General features: G+C 43.0%; 1 protein-coding gene across 2 annotated transcripts in view; it reads left to right on the top strand.

Annotated features, from left to right (window-relative positions):
- Positions 1-2,889: 2,889 nt before the first annotated feature.
- The window catches only part of SLC39A8 (solute carrier family 39 member 8), a 71,925-nt gene continuing 62,088 nt past the window's right edge, over positions 2,890-12,726 (top strand). The window contains exons 1-2 of one of the 2 annotated variants that reach the window (XM_035030173.1): positions 2,890-3,020; positions 3,452-3,930. In XM_035030173.1, the coding sequence (XP_034886064.1) occupies positions 3,712-3,930 (219 nt within the window). In that variant the 5' untranslated portion in view covers positions 2,890-3,020; positions 3,452-3,711. Of the gene's footprint in view, positions 3,021-3,046; positions 3,202-3,451; positions 3,931-12,726 lie in introns of those variants that run through there. The other variant, XM_035030174.1, reaches the window with a different exon arrangement.

The raw sequence follows: 12,726 nt of genomic DNA, 5'->3' as shown, positions 1-12,726 counted from the left end.
TTGTCCAGAAATAAATGCATCTTCTGATTTTCCATGTTCCCCTTACCATCTGGACACCTTTGCCACCCTGCGTGGGCTATGAGTGCCCACACTAAATTTCCCTCCTCCTTGGATACCCTTCTTCTCTCGTTCAGGTTCCAAACGCACCCCTCTTTGGGTCACTGTGACTGCCCTCCACACAGATACTATTTATCATGCTATGCTCCACCTCATGGCTTTAAGACTGGAGGAAGGAGAAGAGAAGGGAAGGGGAAGAAGGGAAAGGGCTGTCTCTTCGATTTGCTTGTTAGTCCTTCCACAGGGAAATGAATGCATGAGAAAGTTTAAAAGAAAATCTGAAGCTATTAGAAAAAGTAAGGCTTGACTTTAAATGTCCTTTCCATTGGAGAATTGTTATTTTTTTTAGAGAAGAAGGGAGGGGCCGAAGAAGAGAGAGAATCATTTTTTTCCTTAAAAGATTTATTTATTTATTTATCTGAAAGAGAGAGAGAGCATGAATGGGGGGGAGAGGGAGTGGGGGGGCAGAGGGAGAGGGATAAGCAGACTCCCCATTGAGCAGGGAGCCCAGTGCAAGGACAAAGAGGGAGGGGCTCAATCTCAGGACCCTGGGATCCTGACCTGAGCCCAAATCAAGAGTCAGAGGCTTAACTGACTGAGCTACCCAGGGGCCTCTGGAGAATTGAACTTTTATTTCTCTTCTAGGAGTTTCATGTTTTGTTCTCAAAGATGACTCCTAAATTAGACATTTATTTTTTTATTATTTTTTTTAAAGATTTTATTTATTTATATATTAGAGAGAGAGAGAGAGAAACAGCATGAGAGGGGTGAGGGTCAGAGGGAGAAGCAGGCTCCCCGCTGAGCCGGGAGCCCGATGTGGGACTTGATCCCAGGACTCTGGGATCATGACCTGAGCCAAAGGCAGTTGCTTAACCAACTGAGCCACGAAGGCGCCCTAAATTAGACATTTAGAAATAAGGCTGGAGTAGATACTTGTTCTTCTATCCCAGTTTTCCTGTTTCATAGATGAGGGAATTGAACCTGTCACCAAGTTTCCCAGGTGACATTGTCAGAAAGAGAAAGCATCTTTCAATATCCTGGCTGGTGTTCCTGGCATGCTCCGTTAAATATTACCATTTAAAATTACTTAAACTTTAAGGCAAATTTCTGAGAGAAATTATAGTTATTAACATTACACTTTATATTTTAAACTGGAAGTCCTTTTTTTCAGTAATGATATTGCTGATAGAATGCCATATTTTGAGCCCTAAAACATTATCTGAGTAGTACTTTGGTGATTATATTTCATTAGAGTGAAAGATCTAGAAATTAGCCTTGCCAATTTGGTAGTTAGTACCTTGTAATTTTCTGAATACTCTCTCTTAATTTCATGCTTAAATCATATTAACCGTATTTGGTAAAGTTGCCAAGCAAGTTGATTATTACTTATTTTACTGTTTATTGTCTTTTGGGGTTGATGGGCAGACAAAATGTATGTATTTAGACATGAATGACTAATACAAAAATTTTATTTAAAAAAATCTGCAATACAAATTTGTATTATTTAAAACCCATTTATATTTGTGGAAAATCCAACATCTTAGCAATGTTGCAGTTCAAGATGGGAATAAACAACTTGCTGGATGTGGATGAACTACCTGAAGCATTCATGAATTTCAAAGAATCACCTTAAGTCACTGAGGTCAAAAGGAAAAATAAACAAACTACATTTAAGAATCCAATAAAAATCTCGAAGAGTCCCATCATTTGTATAGTTTAAGAGCTTAACTGTGACATGAACTTACTTCTGGCCCTTGGGTGAAATACTTGCCCTTTTTGTACCATTATAAATTCATAAATTATTCCCAACAAATATACAGATTTTATAATTGGAAGGGACACACCATCAAGATCATTTTGCTGATCTCCCTCCAAGACAGGAATCCTTCTACCACTTAACCTGTGGGTTTGAAACACTCTCAATCATGGAGAAATCACTACCTCCCAAAGCACTTGTGCTTTATATTCCGCAGAAACCTTCTTCTTGGTGACTCTGCCCTGTTACTGGTTAGAATACAGTTAAACATTTTCCATATGATAGCCCTCAGTTATGTCCACCTAGATCCTTATCCCTCTGGAATTTTCTCTTTCTGTCTCTATTTTTCACATTTACATTTAAGTCCCTCTTCCACATCTCCTTGCCTTTTTCTGCACTTAGTGTCTCTTAAAATCGGCTGTTTTAGGAGGCTGTGCACTCTCCGAGTGAAAGGCAAGAACACCACTTTGAATTCTTATTGTACTTAGCCATGGAGCAGCGAACCAAGATTTACTTTATTTCTGGGCAATTATATCCACTAGACACAACCTTTGTCCCCAAACACCGCATTCACTTTGCACAAGCCTGTTGATCTCACACCTAAGTCAGCTTTTCTTGAACCCTCATTTGAACAAACAAACACTCATTCTGATCTGCGGATATCCTGTGCGGCGTCAGGAAGGGCCGACTTGGGAAGTGCAGGCTCAGTCAGCCCGCCACCACGCTGGAGATTTGGTTTCCTTTTTTTCCTCGGAGTTTACGAAGTACTACAAAAAAGCCAATTCCTGCTAATCTCTTAGACAATGCATGGGGCTCCAGACTCTATTCCAGGAAGTTGGTTTCAGCAAGGTAACAAAGAGACCACCGAGACCAGAAAGGAGGCTGGGGACACCGACACAGATGTGGCATTCAGGTAACCCCCCGGGGCGAGGGTGGAGAGCCGGGTCCGGGGAGGAATGCGCAACGCCGGCGGCTCTGCGCCCCGGCGTGGACGAGAGCGGGAGTTCAGGCTGGGGGAGTGCGTGTGACCACGTGCCAGAGAGGCGGGGACAGGGCCCGCCTCTTATCTGTAAAGGGGATAGGGCCCGGGCTCGGAGTTTCCGAGCGGACTTGCCAGATAGTGTTGAGAGAGAGACAGAGAGAAAGAGAGAGACTGAGACTCACGTGGACACACACAGAGACGCAGAAGCAGAAAGAGACAGGCGAGGTGAGAGGTTAGCAGGCTAGTTTGCCAAGCCCAGCAAAGAGATCTGGGAGAGGGAGGTCCCGTTTGGACGCAAAGTCCAGGACTCCGAAAGAGCTATTTCCTGCAGCTCCTTGGGGACTGCCTTGTCTCCCCGCGTCTGAGTTTGCTCTGAGGGAATTTAGCAGCAAGACAGGAAGAAGAGGTGGGGTTCTATAGTGAGAGTGGTTTTAGTTCTTCCTAAAGAAATTGTTTGGCTTGGGGCTTTATATCCGGGAGGAGCGTGTGTCACCACACTATGCAAATCCTGGGACATTTGCAAACCCGGCTCCAGGGCAGTTGGCCCCCTGTCCGGCCGGGCGTTCGAGGGCTCGGGCAAGGCAGTGCTCCCGGGGCTGGCCGGCGGGTGGCCCGCTGGCCTTTATCTCTGTCCCCCTTTGTCCTCTTTATCTTAGGCTCTCCAGGAGGCCCGGGGGCCCGCTCTGCTTATCGCTCCCCACCCCCCCCGCTGCACCTCCACTTCAATGCCCCGCAGGTCGCGGGCTGCTGCTCTTCCGAAGGCGGCGGAGGACCACGGGCGCCCCAGTCACGGCTGACTCGGACCCGCGCCGACGACGCCTGATCCGCGCGCCCTTGGGCACCGACGCCGGTGCGCCCAGAGCGTCCCGGGGCGCTGCAGCCCGTTTCAGGCCCTCGAGAGGCAGCCCCGGCCGGGATGGCCCCGGGCCGGGCGGTGGCTGGGCTCCTACTGCTGGCGGCCGCGGGCATCGGAGGCGCGGCGGTGGGGCCCGGGCTCGCCTTTAGCGAGGATGTGCTGAGCGTGTTCGGCGCGAATCGCAGCCTGTCGGCGGCGCAGCTCGCGCGCCTGCTGGAGCAGCTGGGAGCCGCCCCCGAGGAGGGTGTCGCCGAGCCCGGGCAGCTGCACTTCAATCAGGTACGGCCGGGCCCGCGCGGCCCTTCCAGCCTCTCGGGGTCCGTGGACTTTCATTTGTGTAAGAACGCTATTTATTTGGGAAAAGTGAGGGAGGAAGACTATCGGGGCATTTTTCAAGTGTGAGGCGGTAACTGATCGGTGGCCCTTGATTCGCACCGCCCTGGGCTTTCTTTTACCAGGGTTTTATAAAGGGCTGGTGTTGTGGAGGGAGCCAGATGTTGCAGTTTTACTCCTGATGAGCGGAGAGGGCAGACGCCTGTGGTTATAAAATTTTACAGAACAGTTTATGAAGTAGTTGAGGGCTGGAAGCACCTTATGAGATGCTTTTTAGATTGGAACGGTGTACTTAAATCTTCCCAGCAAAGATAGTGGCTCACATGCCACCCTCATCAACTGTTGCTTGAGGGGTAAGAACTGCTGTAGGTGTCTTTCCTAGGTGGGTTTCATGAGGCTTACAGAGCTGAAGGGTCTATTGTACAGACATCGGGAAACCAAGGAGGCCTTGACCAAGATCACATACCCAGCTGATGCCCAGACTGGGTTTAGAGTCTTAGTTTTTAGTCATTTGTCAGGTCAAGTGTTTGATTCTAATTTTCATTCAAAATAAAAATATATTTCTCAGTATGTATACACAGTATTAGCCAGACATTTGGTAATGCCTAGGATTTAAAGACAGCCATGAGCTACCTGGGAGAATTTTAAGATCATACCTGTTAGTAAGTTTCAAAAAAAAAAAAAAGATGCCATTATAGATTCCTAGTCACCTCCATAATAAATGTTCTGTGACTGAGTATTTCTTAAAACTGTGAGGTAGGCAAAATGTGCTTTTAGCATCCTCCCCAGAACTCCTCCCCACTTCTAAAAATTCAGTTAACTCAACGCTTTGATTTTTTTTTTTTTCCTTCTGCTCTTGTTCCAGTGACAACTGATGATGAGCAGCAGTATGCAGTATTTTGCACAGTGTTTGCCACTTCTGGGCAATGTTTGTTTGTGTTAGAAAAAGTGTTTGTGTTCTGAGATGTTTGGGAAATACGGCATACTATGTGTTCTCCACTCAGGAATTTAGCATTTCCCAACGTATCTAATCTTAGATGCCAGATAAGGAAACTTTAATCAGGTAAAATCCTTGCTAATAAAATTACAGATAGGTTGGCATTTTTTTTTTTTTATTACAAATAGCTTACCTCAATTAAAACATACAATACTTGGGAAGAAGTAGGGCTTTCTGATGCCGTGGGGGTTTCAGAAAGTGAACTGCCTTTGATCTGGAAGTGTTTTGTGGTCTGCTTATATATGTTCTTTGGTAAATTATGTATAGTTTCCGTTCTGGCATGATATTACCTTTGGTTTAAAGTCTGAGAACTTCTATGTTGGGTAACTGAAATGCCCCCATAGTATATAGCTATTTTAGAAAATAAAGCAAACACCTTCCTAAGTATTTTCTGTCTAGTTGCAGTCTCTTTTCAATTAGGGGAGATAGCTGACTAAACTGTTCTAGGTAGGAGTAGGGGCGGTCATATGCTTGGAAAGAAGTGTGGGGATTTTGCTTGCAGCTGCATATCTGTGGCCCACACATTGTTTTCACTTACATTATCTCCTTATCTCGTCATGTCTGGAGAGGTGTAGATGAATTATAAAGTGGCAAAAGACCCCTGAACCATCTGTTGGCAAAGACACTGGAAAATATGTCCAAATTTTTTTGGAAAATCGGATAATTTTATTAGCAATATGATCCCTAGTTTATGAGTAAGTCGGATGCCTCAAAAGTAAATTATATGTATGTTGACACCTTGTTTCTTATTCTCATTTTGCATATTTAACTGCCTTCATTATGGCGTCTGTGGGCATCAAAAAGAGAGAGGAAGAAGCCTATAATTACTTTGGAAACAAAGGGAAGCTGAGGAAATTTTATCATGTAATCAGGCCTAACAAACATCAACTAAAAAGTGCTAAAGAAAACAATAGTCATCAGTTAAACAGTGACAAATGAAATGCCATTGCAGAGAATCTACTAATTAGCTGGCATTCATATCTGTTATAGCAAGACACCATCCAATTTGGAACAAAATTTAGAGCCATTAATATCTCTATTGTTTTTTTTAAAGATTTACTTATTTATTTGAGAGAGAGAGAGAGAGAGCGCGAGGGCAGCATACATGAGTGGGAGGGATAGAGGGAGAGAAAGAATCCCAAGCAGAGCCATTGCTGAGTGCCAAGCCTGCCAAGGAGCTTGATCTCACCATCCTGAGATCAGGATCTGAGCCGAAACCAAGAGTCAGACGCTTGGCCAACTGAGCCACCCAGGCGCCCCTTAATATCTCTATCTTAAAGAATGCAACTTCAGTTTCCCCACCTGCCGTAAAGTAGAATAAATAATACATGGGCCTATTGTGAGAAGCCTGACTTTCTGACTTTGAAAAAGGCTGAGAAAATAGAATTTATTTTGATGAGCCAGGGATTTATTGACTCTTCTAAGAGATCTATTTGTAAATGACATTGTTCCTTTGGATGAGGGCTGTGATGTTTCTTAGGTCAGCTTTTCTTAAGTAATAGACTACTGTACCCTGGAAGTTTGTTAGACAATTTTGGAAGGGGATTTCTAATATTTTTTTTCAGTATCCGTAAGTACTATTAAATTAAGTTGTCGCTTTGGGAGACCAAAGTGACCCGAGTTCAAACAGGAGACAACAGAACAATTGAGTTTATCCTTCTGCTTCTTGTGGTTACTGAGGTTACAAAGAGTGGGTAGAGGAGGTGACCCCAACAATGAGAGGAGGGAACTCTTTGAGCTAATTCAGTCTCTGGGGTCCCAGGACTGGGTGTAAGTCTGATCTATCTGAGGGGGTTCCTGCAATAAACAGTGGTGCCCCAACTGAATGAATACCATGGGTGACTGATTTAGGGGACTTAAGAATGGCCTCAGTGTTACCTTTTGTTTGTTCCGATTGTCTTCTCTCATTCTCCAAATATTCTTTTCTCTTCATTTTCTTTTCAAAAAAACCTTACCTCCTAGTTCTTAGGTGTAGACACTGGTTAAACAGCTTCATAAAAGAGAAGACTCTCATCATCCAGATGATAACACAAAGCTGCAGGAGATTTGTCTATTCAGATAAATCAGCCTACCAGGGAAATTAGTAGGGGTGCTGGAGATGTAGGAGGTTGGCATGTGAGGTGACCTTTGTTCTACCCATCACCCAACCCTATGCTTTTACTTCTCTTTTTTTTTTTTTTTTTTGATATGTATCTTGCAGCACATTGTTTTTCCTTTTACATTCCTACATCTTGTTACCTGGACCTTGTGTTTAAACCTCTTCCAATTCATATTCAATCTTCCTAACACAACACTTGGAGTATGCCTCTCTCCTTTCAAAACTCAGCCAGGAGCTGGCAGTCTCTTTGCTGGTGAAGTTTAAATCCTGAGATCGGCATTCAAGGCCCCCCATCCCTCAAGGCTGACCCTGAGATGCCAACCTATCTCTCCAGACCTAGCACTCACTAAACTAAACTATTTGCTCTTCTGTGAATTCACCTGAAACTTTGGCACAGACACTTCCTAGCTCATTATCTTCCTTGTACCCTTCCTGTTTCCAACTAGAAAGTGCTTTTCCTTCAATTACCCTATCAAAATCGTACTTTTTTGAAAGACGAGTTAAACTCCTCCATAAAACTTTTTTGGGGTATCACAGCCAGCACCGATTCACTGATTTCTCTTTCTTTTGAATTCCTGCGATATTTTTTTATTACGCTACTTACACTTAACTAGTCATGTGTTCAACAAATACTTTGAATGACTGCTATACTCTAATTAAAGTGGTCATTTTTAAAGTAGAAATCTGATCACATCACTCCTCTTACTAAAACAATTCAACTTCTTCAGGATAAACTTCAAACTCTTTAATGTGGCTTAAGCCCTTTTATGATCTGGTTCCTGTGTATTTCTCAAGCCTTCTTCTTTGCCACTACTATGTCTTAATGGACTGCCCATAGTTCCTGGTTCTCCCTGTGTATCTGCTGATGCTTCAGCTATCAGTTTAGATGTTATTTCTTCTGAGAAGCCTTTCTTGATCTGCCCAAGGGTTTAGTAGGAGCCTCTTCTTTTTTTCTTTTTTTAAAGATTTAATTATTTATTTGACAGAGAGAGACGCAGTGAGAGAGGGAACACAAGCAGGGGGAGTGGAAGAGGGAGAAGCAGACTTCCCGCGGAGCAGGGAGCCCCATGCGGGGCTCCATCCCAGGACCCTGGAATCATGACCTTAGCCAAAGGCAGACAGATGTTTAATGACTGAGCCACCAGGCGTCCCTAGTAGGAGCCCCTTCTATGTGATCTTATGTTAATTGGTGCCTATGCGATAGTAATATATTATATATTGCAATTATATCATAATATTATACAATGTAAATAATTCCATGCATTACAATTTTCTGTTTATATGGCTCTCCCCACCCAGCCCCCACAACCGACATATACACATATGATTTTAAACACATTGAAGGGAATGACCTGACTCATCTCTAGGGGCTAGTATAGTGCCTGGTACATAACACATATTTTATGCATGTTTTGAATGAATGAGTGAAGATTGTTTAATATGAGTAATATAGTTTGGGTTCTCCCATGGCATTACAGTTTATTGAGGGAGGTATGACATATGCACACATAACTATAATAATGCACAATAACACGATATGTCTAATTAAAGAATTGCAAATGAAAGTGGAATAGGGATCCGCCTTGTGTTTTCAGAAAATTCATCTGCATGAGAGTGTGGAATGTGTTGGGCTGGGTCTAGATGGAACGAAGGAGGAGACTGCAGTGGTTTGCCAATGTAATGATTGCTTGAGCCTGGAGACAGTCAGGAGGTAGCATAAAGGCGCTGCTTCTTGTAGAAGAGCAGGCAAAAAAGCTCCCCTCCCCCAATAAATACCTTCTACTTCTATCTTTTGCCTATAGTGTCATTTGACTCTTGTTAAATCTTTTCCTTCATTGCTTCCACCCTAATGATGCCAGAGGGAGAGGCAGTGAGGTAACTCTTGGCTTTTTACTTCACCGGATGGCCAGGTTAGCAGTGTGTAGCCAACAGAAGGGGTGTGTGTGTGTGCGTGTGTGTTCATTACCTATGTGTTGTGTGCATAGTTTGTTGTTCTCTATTGTACTTTTTCCTGGAGTGGGGGTAGTGGTGGGTTAGATGAGGGAGGCTGTGGGAACCCCTGACGTGGACGGAGGGGGGTTTTCTTTTGACCTTTATGTTCTGAGAAAGGGTGGGGGTAAATCTTCTAGGAATGCCTTCCAGCCTGCTTGTTCAGGTGAGAGATGAAGGGAGAGACAGAAGGGCAGGACAGAGGGCGAGGCTGCATTTAGGTCTCTGGTTGCTTTTCCTTCAAGACAATGTATCTATTCTCCTCTATTATATCATTCTCATTTTAGTTGATGGTGTACAGTTAGATCATTGTTTCCAAGAGGTTTTGGGAAAATGAAGGACGCTCATAATTCATTTGACTATGATGTCAGAACTTAGTTTGCCTCCATGCCAGGTATTGTCGACCTCAGAGAGTCGGGGACCTGGGGCAGCGAAGGAACTGAGAAAAAGAGGCGACAGTAGAACGAGGCACAGGGGACCCCGAGCGAGCGGCCCAAGGTGCCGAGGTTTATTCTCCATACTCTTATATACCTTCTACAGCGATATGGATCTATAATGGTTTACAGCAGGGGCGTAGTAAGGCACATTCCTCCCTGTATACAGGATTAGTCAAGCACGTAAGAATCTTTACAACAGAATAAAGGAACAGAGGGGAGTGCCCAGTGTGCCGTTTACAGCTGGCTTCCCATCTACAAGACATCTGCTGCCTACTTCAGAACTGACCACACACGTCCCAAGGGCATTTCACTCTGATCCTTTCGGGTTATTTTATTTTTTTTATTTTTTTAGTTTTTAAAGATTTTATTCATTTATTTGAGAGAGAGAGAGAGAGCACATGAGAGGGAGGAGGGTCAGAGGGAGAAGCAGGCTCCCCGCCGAGCAGGGAGTCCGATGTGGGACTCGATCCCGGGACTCCAGGATCATGACCTGAGCCGAAGGCAGTCGCTTAACCAACTGAGCCACCCAGGCGCCCCTCTTTCGGGTTATTTTTAACCCTGCAATCTCGAGTTTTCTCAGAGATCTCGGAGTTGGAGCGAACATGCACCACTGTTGTTGAGGCTTTCTGTTTCCCACAAGGTATGACCGAGATGCGTATGGGAAAATGCGCTTTATTCTTTCCATGTCTAACTACCCGAAGAGTCTCATGCACCCATTTGTACATATCATAAATAACGGTATCTCAGAATTTATTGGTCTTTTACTATGTGCCATATCTTTTAACCGATTTATTTGTATTATCACATTTCATCCTCACAACAATCCTATGATAATGGCACCATTATTATCTTCATTTTACACATGAGAAAAATGTGGTACAGAAAGGTTAATTAACTTAACCAGTGTAACACAGTAAGTGGTAGGGCCTCAGGCAATCCTAAACAAAATGCCGTAGTGGATGTTTTAAATTATAGTCTTGAAAATCATGCTCTCTCTAGCTTGGGCAACTGTTCCTTCAGATTTTGAACTATGAATAGAAGTTACTCACCATTGATCACAATCAGCTTATCCATTGCTTGGTCACAGGAAGGGAACTGTGGCAAGACTATAGAAACCACAGTGGTGATAATGGGTCCTTTTCCTCAGAGAGCTTCGAATCGAAATAAGAAATAAGATGGAGACTTGTGAGAAGCGTGCAAGGCAAAACTGTGTAGCTAAGTAATCCCTGGGGCAAATATGGTGAGAGATAGCATTAGGCTGGCTGTGACTCACCAACATATGAACACTAGTGATAGCATGAAGGAAGCAGTGAGGGAAGAGGCGGTGAGCGGAATTCCTAGCTCTGACCAGGGGCAGTCTATGCTGTGAGGGAGCTTGAGCTCTCACACACGTGAACAGGAGAGGGCAGAGGTAAAAACGTTCTTCCTTAACGGGGATAGATCTTATTCCTCACGAGGGATGTGCAGAGTAGAGTAGCTGGGTGGGAGCCTTGCAGGTTTTATGCTTTCCAGGAGTCATGCCATATTCCTGTTTCCCGATGAGACCCATCCTGGGAGATGCTGAGAGGCGGGGACTTCATTTACCCATCATAAAAACCCATTGCTTTTCAACTATGACTGTAGTTTAAGGTTTTTTTTTTTCTTTTAAATTTAATGTACATTTGAATCCTCTAAGTTATCCATTTCTTTTGGTGGTAGTAGGGGTTGGGGGAGAAAAATAGGACTATAAATAGGAATGGAAAATGAGGCCTGAAGTTGAGAGGGATTGATATTCCTCAGGGAAAAGAAAAGCAACCCCTTTATGAAGGCAGCTTAATGTGGTTGGTAATAAGAGTCTGCAAGTTACTTATATTCAGAGTGGCATTTCCTCAAGGGATTGTCCATATTGCTAGGTGTAAACAGTTAATATTAGGATCATTTACCATGCAATTTATTTAAAAAAAAAAAAAAAAAGAATGTTACTGAACTCTAGACCACCTAAGAAACTGTAGTTTTCAGAGAGTTTTCCCATCCCCAACTCCAGATAACAGTAGGTTCCTGCTTGTAATTGAAACTAATTAGTTTATTCTCGAACTATTCCCAGTTGTCTATTTCAGGAGCCAAATGGGTTCACCAGGTCTTGAGATTTATTTTATAAAGAAATGAAACTATCATTGAGTTACCTGTGTGATGATGGGATTTGGGAGCATAGAAAATCTCCAGAATGGAGCCTTGTTTCAGTTGGTTTCTGTCTCCTTCCAAAGATCCTCTGTTGTTTTTCTTGGCCTGGAGTTTAAGGAGAACAAAAACAAAAATTTGTGAATCTAGATCAAAGGTGTTAACCTGAAAAGTAGTAGTATGCTTTCCAAGTCCAAATATTTAATACCTTGACTGTTTCATAACTAACTGAATGGCTAGAGAACAAAAACAGGTATGCATTGATAAGGCCTCTAAGGCTTTAGTTCCATGAACCTAGCTCAAAAATAATCCAGAGTTGTCATCGATTTATTTGGTGAGCTCCTTAGATCTCTAACTATAGTAGAGAATACAACATAATGGTTAACAATTTGGCCTCTGGAATCAAACAGACCCGGGCTGAAATTCTAATTCTGTCACTTATTAGCTGGGGAATCACAGGCAAGCCACTTAACTTCCTTAATCCTTAGTTTTTAAATCTGTGAACTGAAAAAAATGAACCTTACTCATAGGATGGTTGTTTGAACTAAAAAATAAGAACAATAATAACATTTACTGAGCAACCACTATATTTCAGGCACTTATATATTTACTGCCTTACATGTAGTAATTCAAATAAGATTTTTCTTCATTGCCTATATTACTTCAAATAATAAATAACAAGTAAGACAATATATGTAAAACACATATTGCCTGGCTCAAATATATGCTCAATGCATAGTTATTATAATACTGTGTTACTTGATATAACTATACTGTTCTTAACAAAATTCTCTTTCACTGGAGGCCTGAGTACCCCAGGGTCAGTCAACTTACAGAGGAAAACACTGCTATAAAAGGACAGCAAGGATTAATGAAATGAAAAGTTCAGTGAGAAACACGTCAGTCCATTGACTTTGGTTTCAGTGTTAGTTTCCATGACAGCTCTCACCTCTAGAGTCTTTTACCTTTTGCCTCAGCTTCCCTTTGATCAAACACTCCCGATAAATTCCTAAAAATGTAAAACTTAGGTGTATAGGCTAATGAGATGATATTGAGTATTTCAG

The sequence above is a fragment of the Mirounga leonina genome, unplaced genomic scaffold (assembly GCF_011800145.1).
Source record: "Mirounga leonina isolate KUSES-001 unplaced genomic scaffold, KU_Mleo_1.0 Mir_357, whole genome shotgun sequence".
Lineage (NCBI taxonomy): Eukaryota > Metazoa > Chordata > Mammalia > Carnivora > Phocidae > Mirounga > Mirounga leonina.
The sequence above is the reverse complement of the archived record's forward strand: the minus strand, read 5'-3'. Positions and strand labels throughout refer to the sequence as shown.